The sequence below is a fragment of the Agrilus planipennis genome, unplaced genomic scaffold (genome assembly GCF_000699045.2).
Source record: "Agrilus planipennis isolate EAB-ADULT unplaced genomic scaffold, Apla_2.0 scaffold144, whole genome shotgun sequence".
Taxonomy (NCBI): domain Eukaryota; kingdom Metazoa; phylum Arthropoda; class Insecta; order Coleoptera; family Buprestidae; genus Agrilus; species Agrilus planipennis.
The window spans coordinates 57,071-69,963 of NW_020438905.1; the positions used below are offsets into that span (position 1 = coordinate 57,071).

The 12,893-nt window shown below is 34.4% G+C and overlaps 1 protein-coding gene across 5 annotated transcripts in view; it reads right to left on the reverse strand.

The window, feature by feature from the left end:
* The window catches only part of LOC108737726 (Down syndrome cell adhesion molecule-like protein Dscam2), a 106,164-nt gene that overhangs the window by 22,086 nt on the left and 71,185 nt on the right, over nt 1-12,893 (reverse strand). For all 5 annotated transcript variants that reach the window (XR_001937893.1, XM_018470804.1, XM_025973359.1 and 2 more), the window contains exons 7-8: nt 6,890-7,034; nt 2,517-2,668 (exon numbers count right to left, since the gene is read on the reverse strand). Coding sequence is in view for 4 of the 5 variants with exons in the window: in XM_018470804.1 (XP_018326306.1) it covers nt 2,517-2,668; nt 6,890-7,034 (297 nt within the window). In the remaining variant the exon portion in view is untranslated. The remainder of the gene's footprint in view (nt 1-2,516; nt 2,669-6,889; nt 7,035-12,893) is intronic.

The following is a 12,893-nucleotide window of genomic DNA, read 5'->3' on the forward strand; positions in this document are numbered from 1 at the left end:
CATCTGTCTCTCTCCTACTTGAGTGAGCGATGCGTCCACGTGGACAGCTGCTATACAATAATACATTTCCATTTACCTCCTTCTCTATATCCATACAAAATATCTATCAAACAAATAAAATTAAAATTTTCTTTTGAAAAATGAAACCATTCCATCAGTATTTTCTTATGACGTTGTCACGTTCAACTATCGTCAGTAAACCGACTTTACAGACAACCGATTTTTTTTCGGAATAATATCGGAAGTTTTCCAATATTAGGGAATAAATGTTTCTTTGCATGAAAAAGAATTGTCATGGACTGCACACCTACAATACATTCAAATGCGCATTAATCGAAGTATAACTTGTACCACTTGTACATGAATACACACACACGCCATTTATTTTTCATCCAAAAAAGGAAAGACTAAACCTTAAAAATGTTAAATGGAAGGCTCCTATCTGCTAAGAAATTCTTTTAACGTCGTCAGCGTCGTGGGATAATTTATCTCTGACAATAATGATTAGGTGCTATTGAGTTGTCGAAAATGTGGAATATAACAAAAGGTTGTCAGCGCTTAGTTTTATCGCGGAGCCATTCGTCTTGAGGTTCGAATTCATTTTAGAAAAGTTGTTATTAATCGTGTTCGTCACTTATCATCCGGCACCCTCTCTCTTTTGCCAATATGCCAATTCCTAAATGACATTCGCCTTTGTAGAAACGTGTCACGTTATTCCGATTGCCTTTTAAGGAATATTAATGGAGTCAATCGTGCAGACTAACTTGTACGAAACTTACTTAAAAACGGGTGTTAACATTTTCCAGTTAACCAAAAAATTGAGTTAGCATTTAGTAATCTGCAATCTGTATAAAAGCTGAGGGGAAGGAGCGGGGTAGGAAAAGCTGTTCCGCCCAATGGGAGGAACTGAGGAAACAAAAACAATTGGTTGTCTGTAAAGTCGGTTTACTGACGATAGTTGAATGTGACAACGTCATAAGAAAATACTGATGGAATGGTTTCAGTTTTCAAAAAAAAATTTTAATTTTATTTGTTTGATAGATATTTTGTATGGATATAGAGAAGGAGGTAAATGGAAATGTATTATTGTATAGCAGCTGTCCACGCGGACGCATCGCTCACTCAAGTAGGAGAGAGACAGATGTCGAACGCTGCCGAACGCGGAGGCCGATTGTGCCTCTTTGTCGCTCGTTCCGCGCTCTCACTTGCACTTCAAGCCTTAAATGGAACGCCTCAGAGCGAGGTAACGCCGCATGAGTCATGTTTTTTCGTGTTTCATTGAATTATAAGACGTTGTCACGTCAAAAACAAAATAAAAAATGAATTTTTGAGGTTATTCTAAAATGAAAGATTTCGACAACTTTACATAAAGGAGAGTTTTTTCAACTCCCCCCCCCTCACCCCTTTTTTTTCTTAACCTTAAATTTTTTTTGTATATACATCTTACCCGCTTCGGTGGGAAGCTTTTCCTACCAACCCGCGTTTATTTGGGAGAGTACCTCCTTATTTTAAAAATATATCCATTCTCATTGCTTATTTCATTTTGAAGTTTAATTCGCGAGACTTATAAATTAAAAACTGTCCACATTTTGTTTTAATTTATTTCTTAATTGCAAATGATATTTTTGCAGTTAAAATTAGTATGCGAGAAAGATATTAATATTAATAACCTTAAGACCGTTAAATCGTTTAAATGACTTTCAAGCAGATTTCCTCTAGAAAAAGAAAAATTAGTTTCAACGCTTTTCTGAATTATTCGTTTCCTTTTTCGTTAGAGTTAATGAGAAACCATAATTGAGTGGAATTAATATCCCGAGAAAAAATAATTTAATTGCTTGAACGGTTCTAATTTATAATTTAGGAATTCGGAAACCTGGATCGTCAGTTCATTTGAACGTAAAGTTTGTTGATACGAAAAACTAAAAATCAAGAGTAATTTTCTACTGTTTAAATATCTTAGAGATCTAGTGAAGGAATTTCCTTTTTTTTACTATATACATTAGTACTTGCGTATCATTAGATTTAGTTTTTACTTCTGTAGTAGATTACCATAAAGTTATCAAAAAGAGCTGTGTATAGGTAGGAACGAAGTTTTCTACGCTGTTCGACAAATACTGTCAATTACCACAAACGAAGAATTTTTGGCAACCGGAAAAACCTTTTTATATTACTTTTTTTTATATTTTGGAGTACTTGAAGGCTAGATTATAGTTGTTCTTATCTGAATATGTATCAAAGAATCTTTTCCAACTATAATATTACCTTGAAGAGGTGCACAAGAAAAAAACTTTCCTAAAACGCCAAGGTTTTAATTTTTAATCTATTTTTAGTTAATTTAGATTTACGAATCTCTATTGCAATTGGTATTTAAAATTTGAGTCGTTAATTACATGCAGCTGTGAGATATTAAATTTAAAATTCGTTATAATGAGGTATAATATACGTAACAAATTATCATAGTATTGTAAGTGTTGCTAATGTTTGTTTCTAAACTTCTAGTAGATATTGTTGCTTACCGTAAACATTCAATCTTGCCGAATGTGATGTTTTTCCTGCTCTGTTTTCAGCTGTGCAAGTATATTCGCCGCCATCCTCGATCATTACATGGCTAATGTTAACATGGCTAATGACGTCACCGTGAACTGTAACGTATTGGCCAATGACAAATCTGCAAATAAAAGGTAGGCACTATTAACATTTTTAATGCTAATTATTTTAAAGGCTACAATTTGTGTATGTACATGTATATCAGCAGTTCAGCGGAGGTATACTAAAACTTTACTACTCCAAAAAAAAAAAATTGAAATTGACATTAATAACATTTTAATTTTGTCTGGTGGAACATTTTCTGATACAGTAGAATCCGCTTATAACGACATCGAAGGAAAATGTCAAACATGTCATACTAAGCAGGCGTCATAGAAAGCATAGTCTTTGAAAATAAACAACTTTCTATTTTGGTCAGTTATTTAGTTTAATAGAGAGTAAAACTAGAAATTGTATATATTTATTAACAGAAAAAGAAAAAGAACGATGAATTGTCATATCAATATACATAAGAAGGGTCAGAAAAATGAGCGAAATTTTTATTAATCATTTGGATCACTATAGCCGGATGTGATTTCTTGAGAATCAGTCATAATAAACGATATGTCATTTTAAACGGAGTCATTAGATCCAAAATGTATATTAGCAGCTAAGCGAAGGTATACTATCAAAAGGAAACTTAAATAATTAAAATTGACATTAATAACATTTTAATTTAGTTTGGCGGAACATTTTCTGATATTAGTGAAAAATGTAACATTGTTATCTGTGTTAATTAATATGTCGATGGTACAAAAGTATCAAATTGGTGGAGGATCCGGGACGTGCTATAACTTCGTCGCCATGAGCTAAAATATTTTATCAAAGTTCAAATGAAGACTAATGGAGTTATATTCCGGGTAAATTTTTCCTGTAAGCATAGTTTCCGGCCCCTTTTAGAATGTTTGCTAAAATTAATGAATGATCTTAATACTTTGTACGTGCTTCATAAGGGTCCTAACAATGCGTCCCATAAGTTCAAATAAACGTAGATAGAAGAGGATCGCGTTAGGCTTTTAATGTTAATTTACGATATTAAGATCTAAGCCCTTAGGACTGTCGCTCAGTATTTTATAATTAGCATAGCTCTGGCAGTTCCTTATGAAAACCACCGGAGATTGTAACTTCACCTCAGTAAAATAACACAAAAATTATACATGTATTCTTACGGCATATATTTCATTAAAGCAGGTGTGAGCCGTGCGACCGATCGTCCCGCAACTCTTTTTAAATACTTGGACCTACGCATTGCTATTAAGTACTTGTACATGAAGGTATAAGTAGGTATCGGATATTCGATACTGAAGATTAAATAATATCTAAAATTTATATTCACGTTGAAGTAGAGAAAGATGAGATAGCATACATGTGTCTGGGTGAATAAGGTCAGGGTAACTTTGGTTGACACGATCTTGTAGTGCAACTTTGTTATCTTTTGATATGTGGTGCCCAAGGGGATTCGCGTTATATTGGGACATTTGTACAGTGGATCCTTTTCCTTCTGTTGACTCGACTTTTCCTTTCTTATGTAGATTTTTGCTGCTTCTGTATATTTTACGGGTTTTCCAATCGGGATCGAATTATGGAGTCAAATAAAAAAAGCATAACTTAGTTTGTTATTTTGTTTTTTTTTATCGTGATTTCATTTTCGTGTTTTGATCTTTCTTATTATCTTTTGGTTGATGCTGTTATTATTAGATACTACATAAATATTTAATTAAAGAATTAATGATAGATTTTCTGTACTAAAGAAGACGCTTTTCTACAGTAAAACGGCCTCCATGCTTCATAATTTCCCATTTTTTATACATTACATTGACATTTACTATTCTCTTTAAGTATTTCTGATCAAATCTCCAAAGCCAAGTATCAAATAATTTTTCAATTTCCCTTAGAAGCGGGTATGTTTTTCAATTAGACTTTGATAATTGTAAGTCTGTATAATCAAAATTCATGTCGTCCACCCCTGCTCAGTATATTCAAGAGGTAAAAAAAGAACAATAATCAAAATACACTTTTAGTGTACCCATCAATTTATATTCGGGCAGACATGTATGAATTTCGGTCGAATAGCATTTGTTCTAACATCGAAATTAAAAGTGACGCGATTGATAGCCCTTGCGCGCATTGCGATTTTTTAGTCGTCGCGATTACAGAAAATAAAAAACGATGCGCACACTTGCAATCAAATAATCGCAGCTTTTAGTAATTTGCAGTATGAGCGTCACAGAAACAATGTGTATTGTGGCGTTGTTATTGCGAATAAATGCTAATGATACTAAAAGAAAGCAGAAGAAACAATTTGAGTCCCATCCTATCATAAATCAGAGATTAATAAAATGACAATTTTCTTTTTTCAATTTCAGATATATTTCCGTATATAAAACACTATATGACGTTTCTTCTTTCTTTGTAATAGAGAACCCATAATATGACGTTTGATAACCAGAATGTATTCATTAATTATGCATAACAGATGATCATTAGTGAGTTGCGACAATTTAGTCGCAAGTGCGCGCAAGTTCATTGCCATGCGACTAAATAATCGTACGACTAAAAAATCGCAGTGCGCGACAGGTCTTACAGTCAGAGATGTCGTTGCTGAAGCAATCCATTTTATAAAACTGGAAGCTGTGGTACGAGTACAGTACACGATGCGTTTATGATGGGAGTATCTTGTATTCAACGCATCCCGTGCACATTTGCGGAAAGGAATGCACTTGCACTAGCACTGGCTCGCTGCTAGAAACGATCATTGAGATCGTGTGAATGAACCGGAAAAAAGCAATGATGAAGATTAGCGCAGTTCGAGAATGCGACGTGGAGCTCTCTCGAGATAGACGGAAATTACGTGCTGGAACTGCAACCGTGCAGCCAGTCTGCTGTGCATCTGTATGTTGTATTGAAAAAAAAAACTGGTCGATATTTTCAGCTGGATATAGAACTGACGAGGATGCATGTGACCATTTTTATATTGTACAACCTGGACTACCCTTGCTTCGCTCTGGGAAAATTAGTTATCATTTCGGAACGTTCTCTAACCTTCTAGAAAATTCTAAAACCTTTTTGAGCCTATTAGATGTACGACATTTAGGAAATATCTGGGACATTCTGTAAGTTCTGATCGCATGTAGCACCTCTACTGACCCTTCATATGGAGCCCTTTGGGGCAATAGTCTTTAACCTTCATAATTTCAAAAACAATCCCTGTACCTGAAAACCAAAATTTTCTTCATGGATGGGAGATGAAAGGCTATTATGCCGTATAACCTTCATGAGACTACGAAATTCGGTGGAGGAGCTCTAGCGGCACGTATGGACAAACTACATTTACTGTTATTATGTACAAGTCGGATTTTAATCGGTTCGCTCAGGAAAAAATAGTTATCATTGGGGAGCGTTCTCGAACCTTCTAGAAAATTCTAAACCCTTTTCGGACCTTTAGATGGTAGTCATTAGAGAAGAATCTGTGTTTAACGTTCTGTCCAGACGTCGGAACTCAATTAACACCTTTACTGATTTTCTGTATGGAGTTCTTGGAGGCGATAGTCTTTTACGCTCCTGTATATTTGCAATCAACCGCTGCACCTGAAATCTGAAATCTTCTTCGTGGACGGGGCATGAAATGTTATCATATCATGAGTTATACGAGATTCGGTTGAGGAGGTTTAGAAAATTCTAAAACATTCTCGAACTTTGTAGATGAGGACACTAAAAAATGATGATGCTATAAAAATCCGAGATTTTCAGAAAAGGTTTAACAGAAGCGTTCAGTGTTTGTGTGTCTTTTTTTGTGGTTGATACAGTTATCTAAATTCGTGAAAATTACGTGGAAAATGATGATGTTTTTTGTTTGGCATTCAATTCTTCTCTTTGCTAACTTTTTATCTGGTTTCTTGTCATTCCTCTTATGATTACATTCCAACAAATTTCAGTGTAATTATAAGTCATCCGAACCTAAACTTTCTTCGCAATTATTTTATGGAAGTGTGAAAGTAATGTGGAAATACACATACGTATTTCAAGAAAATTTTGAGATTTAAAAAGAAGTTTAGAAGTAGCTCCTTTGAAGAGAATATTTTTAAAATTCAAATAAGTTAAATTTTTTGAAAATCTGCAATTTTCTTAATCAGCTCCTTTCCTCTCTTTAATGAGAATTGTCATTTGAATCGAATTATCAAAACTATGGTCGCAAAAATTGCTCAAATAAAAAACAAAGTAGGTATTTTATTTATTGATACGACGAACCGTTACAAAAAATAGGTGGAATCAATTCAATAATAATTGTGATTGAACAACATACCTGCCATTGCTAGGTAATGGAAATCCGTCGAGTGTCCAAGAGATTTGGGGAGTTGGATTCCCAGCAGCACTACACTTAAGCGAAACAGCAGGTCCCGGTTGGAGTGTTTGTTCTATAAAGCTGTATAGTAACACAGGTGGCGCATCTGTAATAAAAAGAAACAATAACAATATAAGCTTAAAGGGTTGCTGGGAAATCATATCGCAATTTGTATGATAATGTTTGTTTATGACTCGCGAAGAGTTGTGGAAAATACGGTTAGAAATTGCAGATTTCAGAAAAACAACAATAGATGCGTGAAATGCCATAAATGCCTTCATTTTAGCCTTTAGACAAATCGAATTTTATCCTACTTTATTAAGTGGATTAACAGATATTAGTGAACGAAAAAGGAAAGAAAACGGGTTTTTGTCTTTTTGTAACCGAAATCGGTGCAACTGGAATAGCCAATGATACGATTTTCTAATGTTAGTAGATGATTATTCAAAATCAATGGATGGAACTATTAATCAAATTGCCTGCTTTCGATAGTCAGCAAGTTATCGTTTAATTGGAATTTTTAATTAAAAACATTCCAATAGTATTGCATAATTATTGATCTATATGTTACCGGAAATGTATGAAATCTAGGAATTGTATACAATTCCGAGGCTATTTAGGAAATGTATAAAATATTGTTCAAAGATTTTTAAATACACACATATCCTGGGAAACGTATAGATACATTTCCTAGGAATTGTGTGAAATTCCGATATTGTACTAGAAAATGTATAGAAATAATGTTTTCTCTGAATAAAATAAATAAAACACGTTAGTAAACTGAGAATCAGAATTATCTGTGTTTATATGTGGTTCTAGTGTGATCGCCTGATGTATACCTATGCATTGGTGATATTATTGTTTGGTCAGGTTAGGTTTGGAGATGTATATGCATTAGTGACGTTATTGTATGGTTATTAGGTAGATTTATGACAGACTGGAGTTTCTGTAACGTCCTTGCCCTGATAGAGTACTTTATTCACAGAAAGCATTAGTTTTGGGGCTGATATGTTGAAATAATGTCTTCGAAAAGTATGCTTCATTATGATCTCCTCGTCCAACATATATATATATATATATATATGAAAATGATCAGTATTATCACCTCTACAACATATTAATTCAAAGTCAAAGCTGAAACAAAGATAACCTCGTCACATTATTCTAATATCTAACATATCAGCCGGCAAGGGCATTATGGTAACTCCAATCTGTCTTAAATCTCCCTAACCGAATAATGACGTCACCAATGGATATAGGTACATTAGTATTACCTGTAATATATTGCCGATTGCTATTTAGGAAATGTATAGATTTCCTAGGAAATGTGTCTAATATAATTTATTTCACATACTTCCGGGCGATTTTAGAAATTATATAGATTTCCTAGGAATTGTATACAATAATGGAATTCGTATATTTCCGGTAACGTATACATATATTTATATAACAGCTGTAAATGTTTTGCCCGGGTTAATCAGGCTTTCAGTTTGTCATTTTTCATCATTATTTTACACCTTCTTTGCTTTACGAACCTGAAAATTTAATTCTGTCTTGCCTTACTCACCGAACAACAACTTTGAAGAAGTTCTAAATTCTAATTCGTTGCTTTGTGCAGAGAGCGTAAATTTTTAATGGCTGCTAAACGTAGCTTTCACAAAGAACTGTTGAAGTAATCAACTAGAAATTGTTGAATTCAGGAAAAGTATTGTTGTAGAGAATAAAAAGAAAATCTTTTTCGAAATTCGTTTACGATATCCAGTAAAAAGCACACCTGTATTCGATAGCGACGGTTCAAAGATGGTATCAAATAAAAATAAAAATGACAACTACAAGCGTATTACTTCGATCAAGGCTAACCATTTTGTTATAGGGAGTTAAGATTCGTATTCACATACGATTGTTGTGTATGAAGAGAAATAAAGTAAATCTAATATAACAGGTGATTGGTGTTATACAATGTATATAGCAATATGCTTAAAAAGACCTAAGTCGAACAGGAATTGATTACAGGGTGTGATACAATAGATGACCAATTTTGACTCCATTTCACAGATAATGCATTTGTAAAATAAGATAGGGTTGTGTGAGTGATTTTCAAATCGAGGGGATCCTAACATTTTCGAATAATTCTAAAACCAGGTATTCGTAATTCGAAATTTTTGATGAAGATGCCGTGGCTAGAGAAGGTTAGAAATGAAGAGGTATTAGAAAAAGTAGAAGAGCAGAGGACTCTATGGAAGCCAATAAGAAAAAGGCAAGATAGGTTGGTAGGACACCTTCTTAGGCATGAAGGTCTACCCGAGATAAAACTCAGTTCAGTCTCTCAGAGTTTCTGAAAGCGAGACTCGAGTCTCCGTCTCTCATCGAGTCTGTCTGGTGTCGCTGAGAGAGACTGTCAAAAAAACTGTTTAGTGTCTCTGAACGAGAGACTCGAGTCGCTCATAGAGAGATCCTTATTTCGTATCCAGTCTCTGAACGAGAGACTCGAGTCGCTCATAGAGAGATCCTTATTTCGTATCCAGTCTCTGAACGAGAGATTCGAGTCTCTCAATTTTTCAGTTTTATTCATTCAATCTCTGTGTGAGAGACTCGAAGCAGAGACGCTGAAAGACTCTGAGAGACTGGAGAGAGACTGAAAATTTTTGTCTAGGGTAGTCAGAGACATGTTATAGTCAGAAGCGGGAGTTAGGATTCGCGATTCGCGTTTAGTAGTTTCAATTAGTGATGAGCAAAGCAAGAACAAAACCAAGAGTGTCCCAGTCTTGGTATTGGTTTTGGGCTTGCTTGTTAAATTTTGGTGTTGGTCATTTAACCTCATACATGCGAGCTTGTCATGACTTTTAATGAAGATTGGGTCGATAGTTGTCAGAATTATGAAGATTCGAGAACTTACTCTTTCTCCAATGCATAAATTCACCCTTCCTTCAACGAATGAATTACCCTTTAAGCCAACAAAATAGTGTAAGGTACTTGAAAGAAGTAAAAAAAACAATTATATGGTTTTATGAAACCACGATGCAAGTGAATTGTAGGCATAACTGTAAATTTTTGGAAAATTATTCGATTTAAGGTATTAAAATTAAAATCGCGTTCTTAATCTTATCGTAGTGATTGGAAAATGGGAATGATAATTGGAAATAAATAGCAGACAAGATATCCAACTTTTATTTTTAATTTCAATCTGCGTATGAGAGTACGGAATACATAATAAATACAATCATTCAGATGATAGACGTATGTTAAAAACTAAGAACAATATTTATTTAAATCATTGAATCATTTTGAACTTCAGTTATTCTGTCAATAATTTCATATTTGCTTTGAGTTCCACAGTCGATAAATGTAATTGTCCTGCACTTGCACGAATGAGTGAGAATATAAATGCTACACGGTTAGCCCAATGCTAGCCCTGGGCGCCGCCATATTGGCCTTGGTTGCTCTGCCGAGTACATTTCAGTTTTACTCCTACTATGTAATGCGAAATGCGACAGCTGGACGATTGATAAAATTTGAGGCGATGTAATAAAAGTTTGACTTTAAAAATATCAAAAGAATGTTAGTTTTACTGTATATTTCAACCATGTATTATCCACACATAGGAACAAAGAACACTTACACCGAGGACATTCTTGTAGATCACTTTTTTCAAACAGTGGTAAAAATTCCTTTTTTATATTTAGTGTTAAAATGTAATATCTACAGCAAACTCAAAATTTGAAATACTAGAAATGTTTTTCTCCAAGAAAATAATTTATTAAAATTGCTTCAAACGGAAGTCATAATTTTTCATTTAGTCTTGTGTATTTCGGTCTCAGTTCTAGTGTTGATGTTGCTAGTGTAAAGACTGCAAGACCACGATCAATATTGCTCAACACTAGTTTGGATAAATTTCTAACCAAGAAATGAATGTTCTAGATGAAGATAACCCTCCGTTGCTAAAAGGAAGACATATGTACTTATAAAAAGTTTCAATTTTACAATTTTCAATATCCTGAAAGAGTGTCATAGTTAAAATTCAAGAAAGCCTTTGTTCGTCATTTTACTCGCTTCATTATCTCATCCTCACTCCCCTATTACTTTCAATTCTGATTTAAATTTCCGTACCAACTTAAGAGATTTGCATAATTATCGTCAATAAGATTATTTCAATGTGTTTAATTTATTCCGAGTTAATTGAATAACTGAAAAGAGTCTTCCTGTTTTTTGGTTCTATTCAACAAACGACCTCATTTTCTTGCATCTAACGAAACTGTCTAAAACAGCGAGCGTCGCATTTACGTTCGAGTTGGCGTTTCAAAAAACTTTACCGTGGCACTATAGCTGCATTAATATTTAAATAACTAAAGAAAATGCATTTAAGCGAAAGCGGGTGAGAAAATGTAAAGTTCGTAGCGAATTGTGAATTAATCGCGACTGCAGAGCTCCATTCGCTGCTTCTAAATTAATGAATAAATTCAATGTACGATTAGACAAGATGCTCGACGGTATTTAGATGTTTTTTGAAGATTGTCTAACTAAAAATTTTTTAAGTGAAACTTCTATATAGACGGGGTATTACGATTTTTTCTGTCACGAAAAAGCGTCACAGCCGCGTAAGGGGGGTAGACGGTATATTGCATGTAGAGTGGCGGAGATGGTTATAATGTGCAGCTACGCGGAGAGCGCGGAGTCCGCTAGAGTCCCGGCGGCGTGTGCTGTGCTCAGATGTTGCTTTCTTACATCTGCTCTCCACGTGGCTGGGCAACATTGCCTCTATTTGCGATCTGTGTAAAACCCAAATCATAATTTGCAGTAAACCTTTTAAAACAAAATATGTGCTGGGACACATAGTAGAGATGAAACTTCAACGGAAAAACGAATGGCAACGGACTTTTTTTTACTTGAAGTTTTACGGGCAAGTTTTCAAATTGAACACTTCACAAACGAATCTATTTGGAACCTAAGGACTTATGGTCTCAACCAGTAGCAGTTAATAAATAAATAACCGTTTGCGTTTATTTAAGAAATAAACGTGCTAGTTAATTGACTGTTTTGCACCCTTTTATATTCTTGGTTGCTGCTCGATGTACAAAGTATATTTATTGCGGAACCGTAGTCATTATTGTAGATACTCGTTCGAGTAAATATTTGATCTAACGATAAGCGAGGAATGCGCAGTGAATTGCTGTCAGTAGAATTTGTCCGCTTGTTATAAGTAGCACAATCAAAACCGCAAATGGCTAATACTTGGAACGGACTGCGACGGAGTTGGCATGATAAAGTTGCGGTTTTAACCCTGGCGTCGAAACTGATGCCACTTCCCATACGTTTCTCGTCCAAGACCGCGCTTACAAATGGAAATAGTCGACAACTAAATCTTTTCTATGAAACATTAATATTCTTAACTGTGGCATACATTACCAAAGGGTACATTCTACACAGAGAATGGTTTCATCTAGCCTCTCACAGTTACAAAGGCATTTGTAACTGACATATATACAGGCATTAATTAGAATATTTGGTAGTTTTCAAAGTGAGGGACTTTCAATACAGAGATAGACCAATCAAAATGTCGTTTTTGCTGGGGTTCTGAACCCAAATGTCAACAGCGGAACTTACGTACCCATATTAATAAGAATGTTTAAGTATTTGATCAGAAAATTTCTATTTTAGTTGATCTTATCCATTTTAGAATTTCAATATTATATCAACTTGCTCTTTAGATACTTCTTCGGTTTTGTCAGTAATTTATTAAGACTGTCTATGGCGTGCTGATGAGGTCAAATACGATCGAAACTGCGATCAATTTCGAAAAATTTCTGATCAAGGTTTTAAAAGTAAACAGAAAGTCCTTAAAATTGTATAACNCATTCTTCTTTCTATTGCTTGAATATTGAATTATGGGAGTTGAAATTTTATTTTTTATTACTAATGGTGTCTATTCATTTCAAATTCGGCAAAATTAGTTTTGCTAGAAGACATT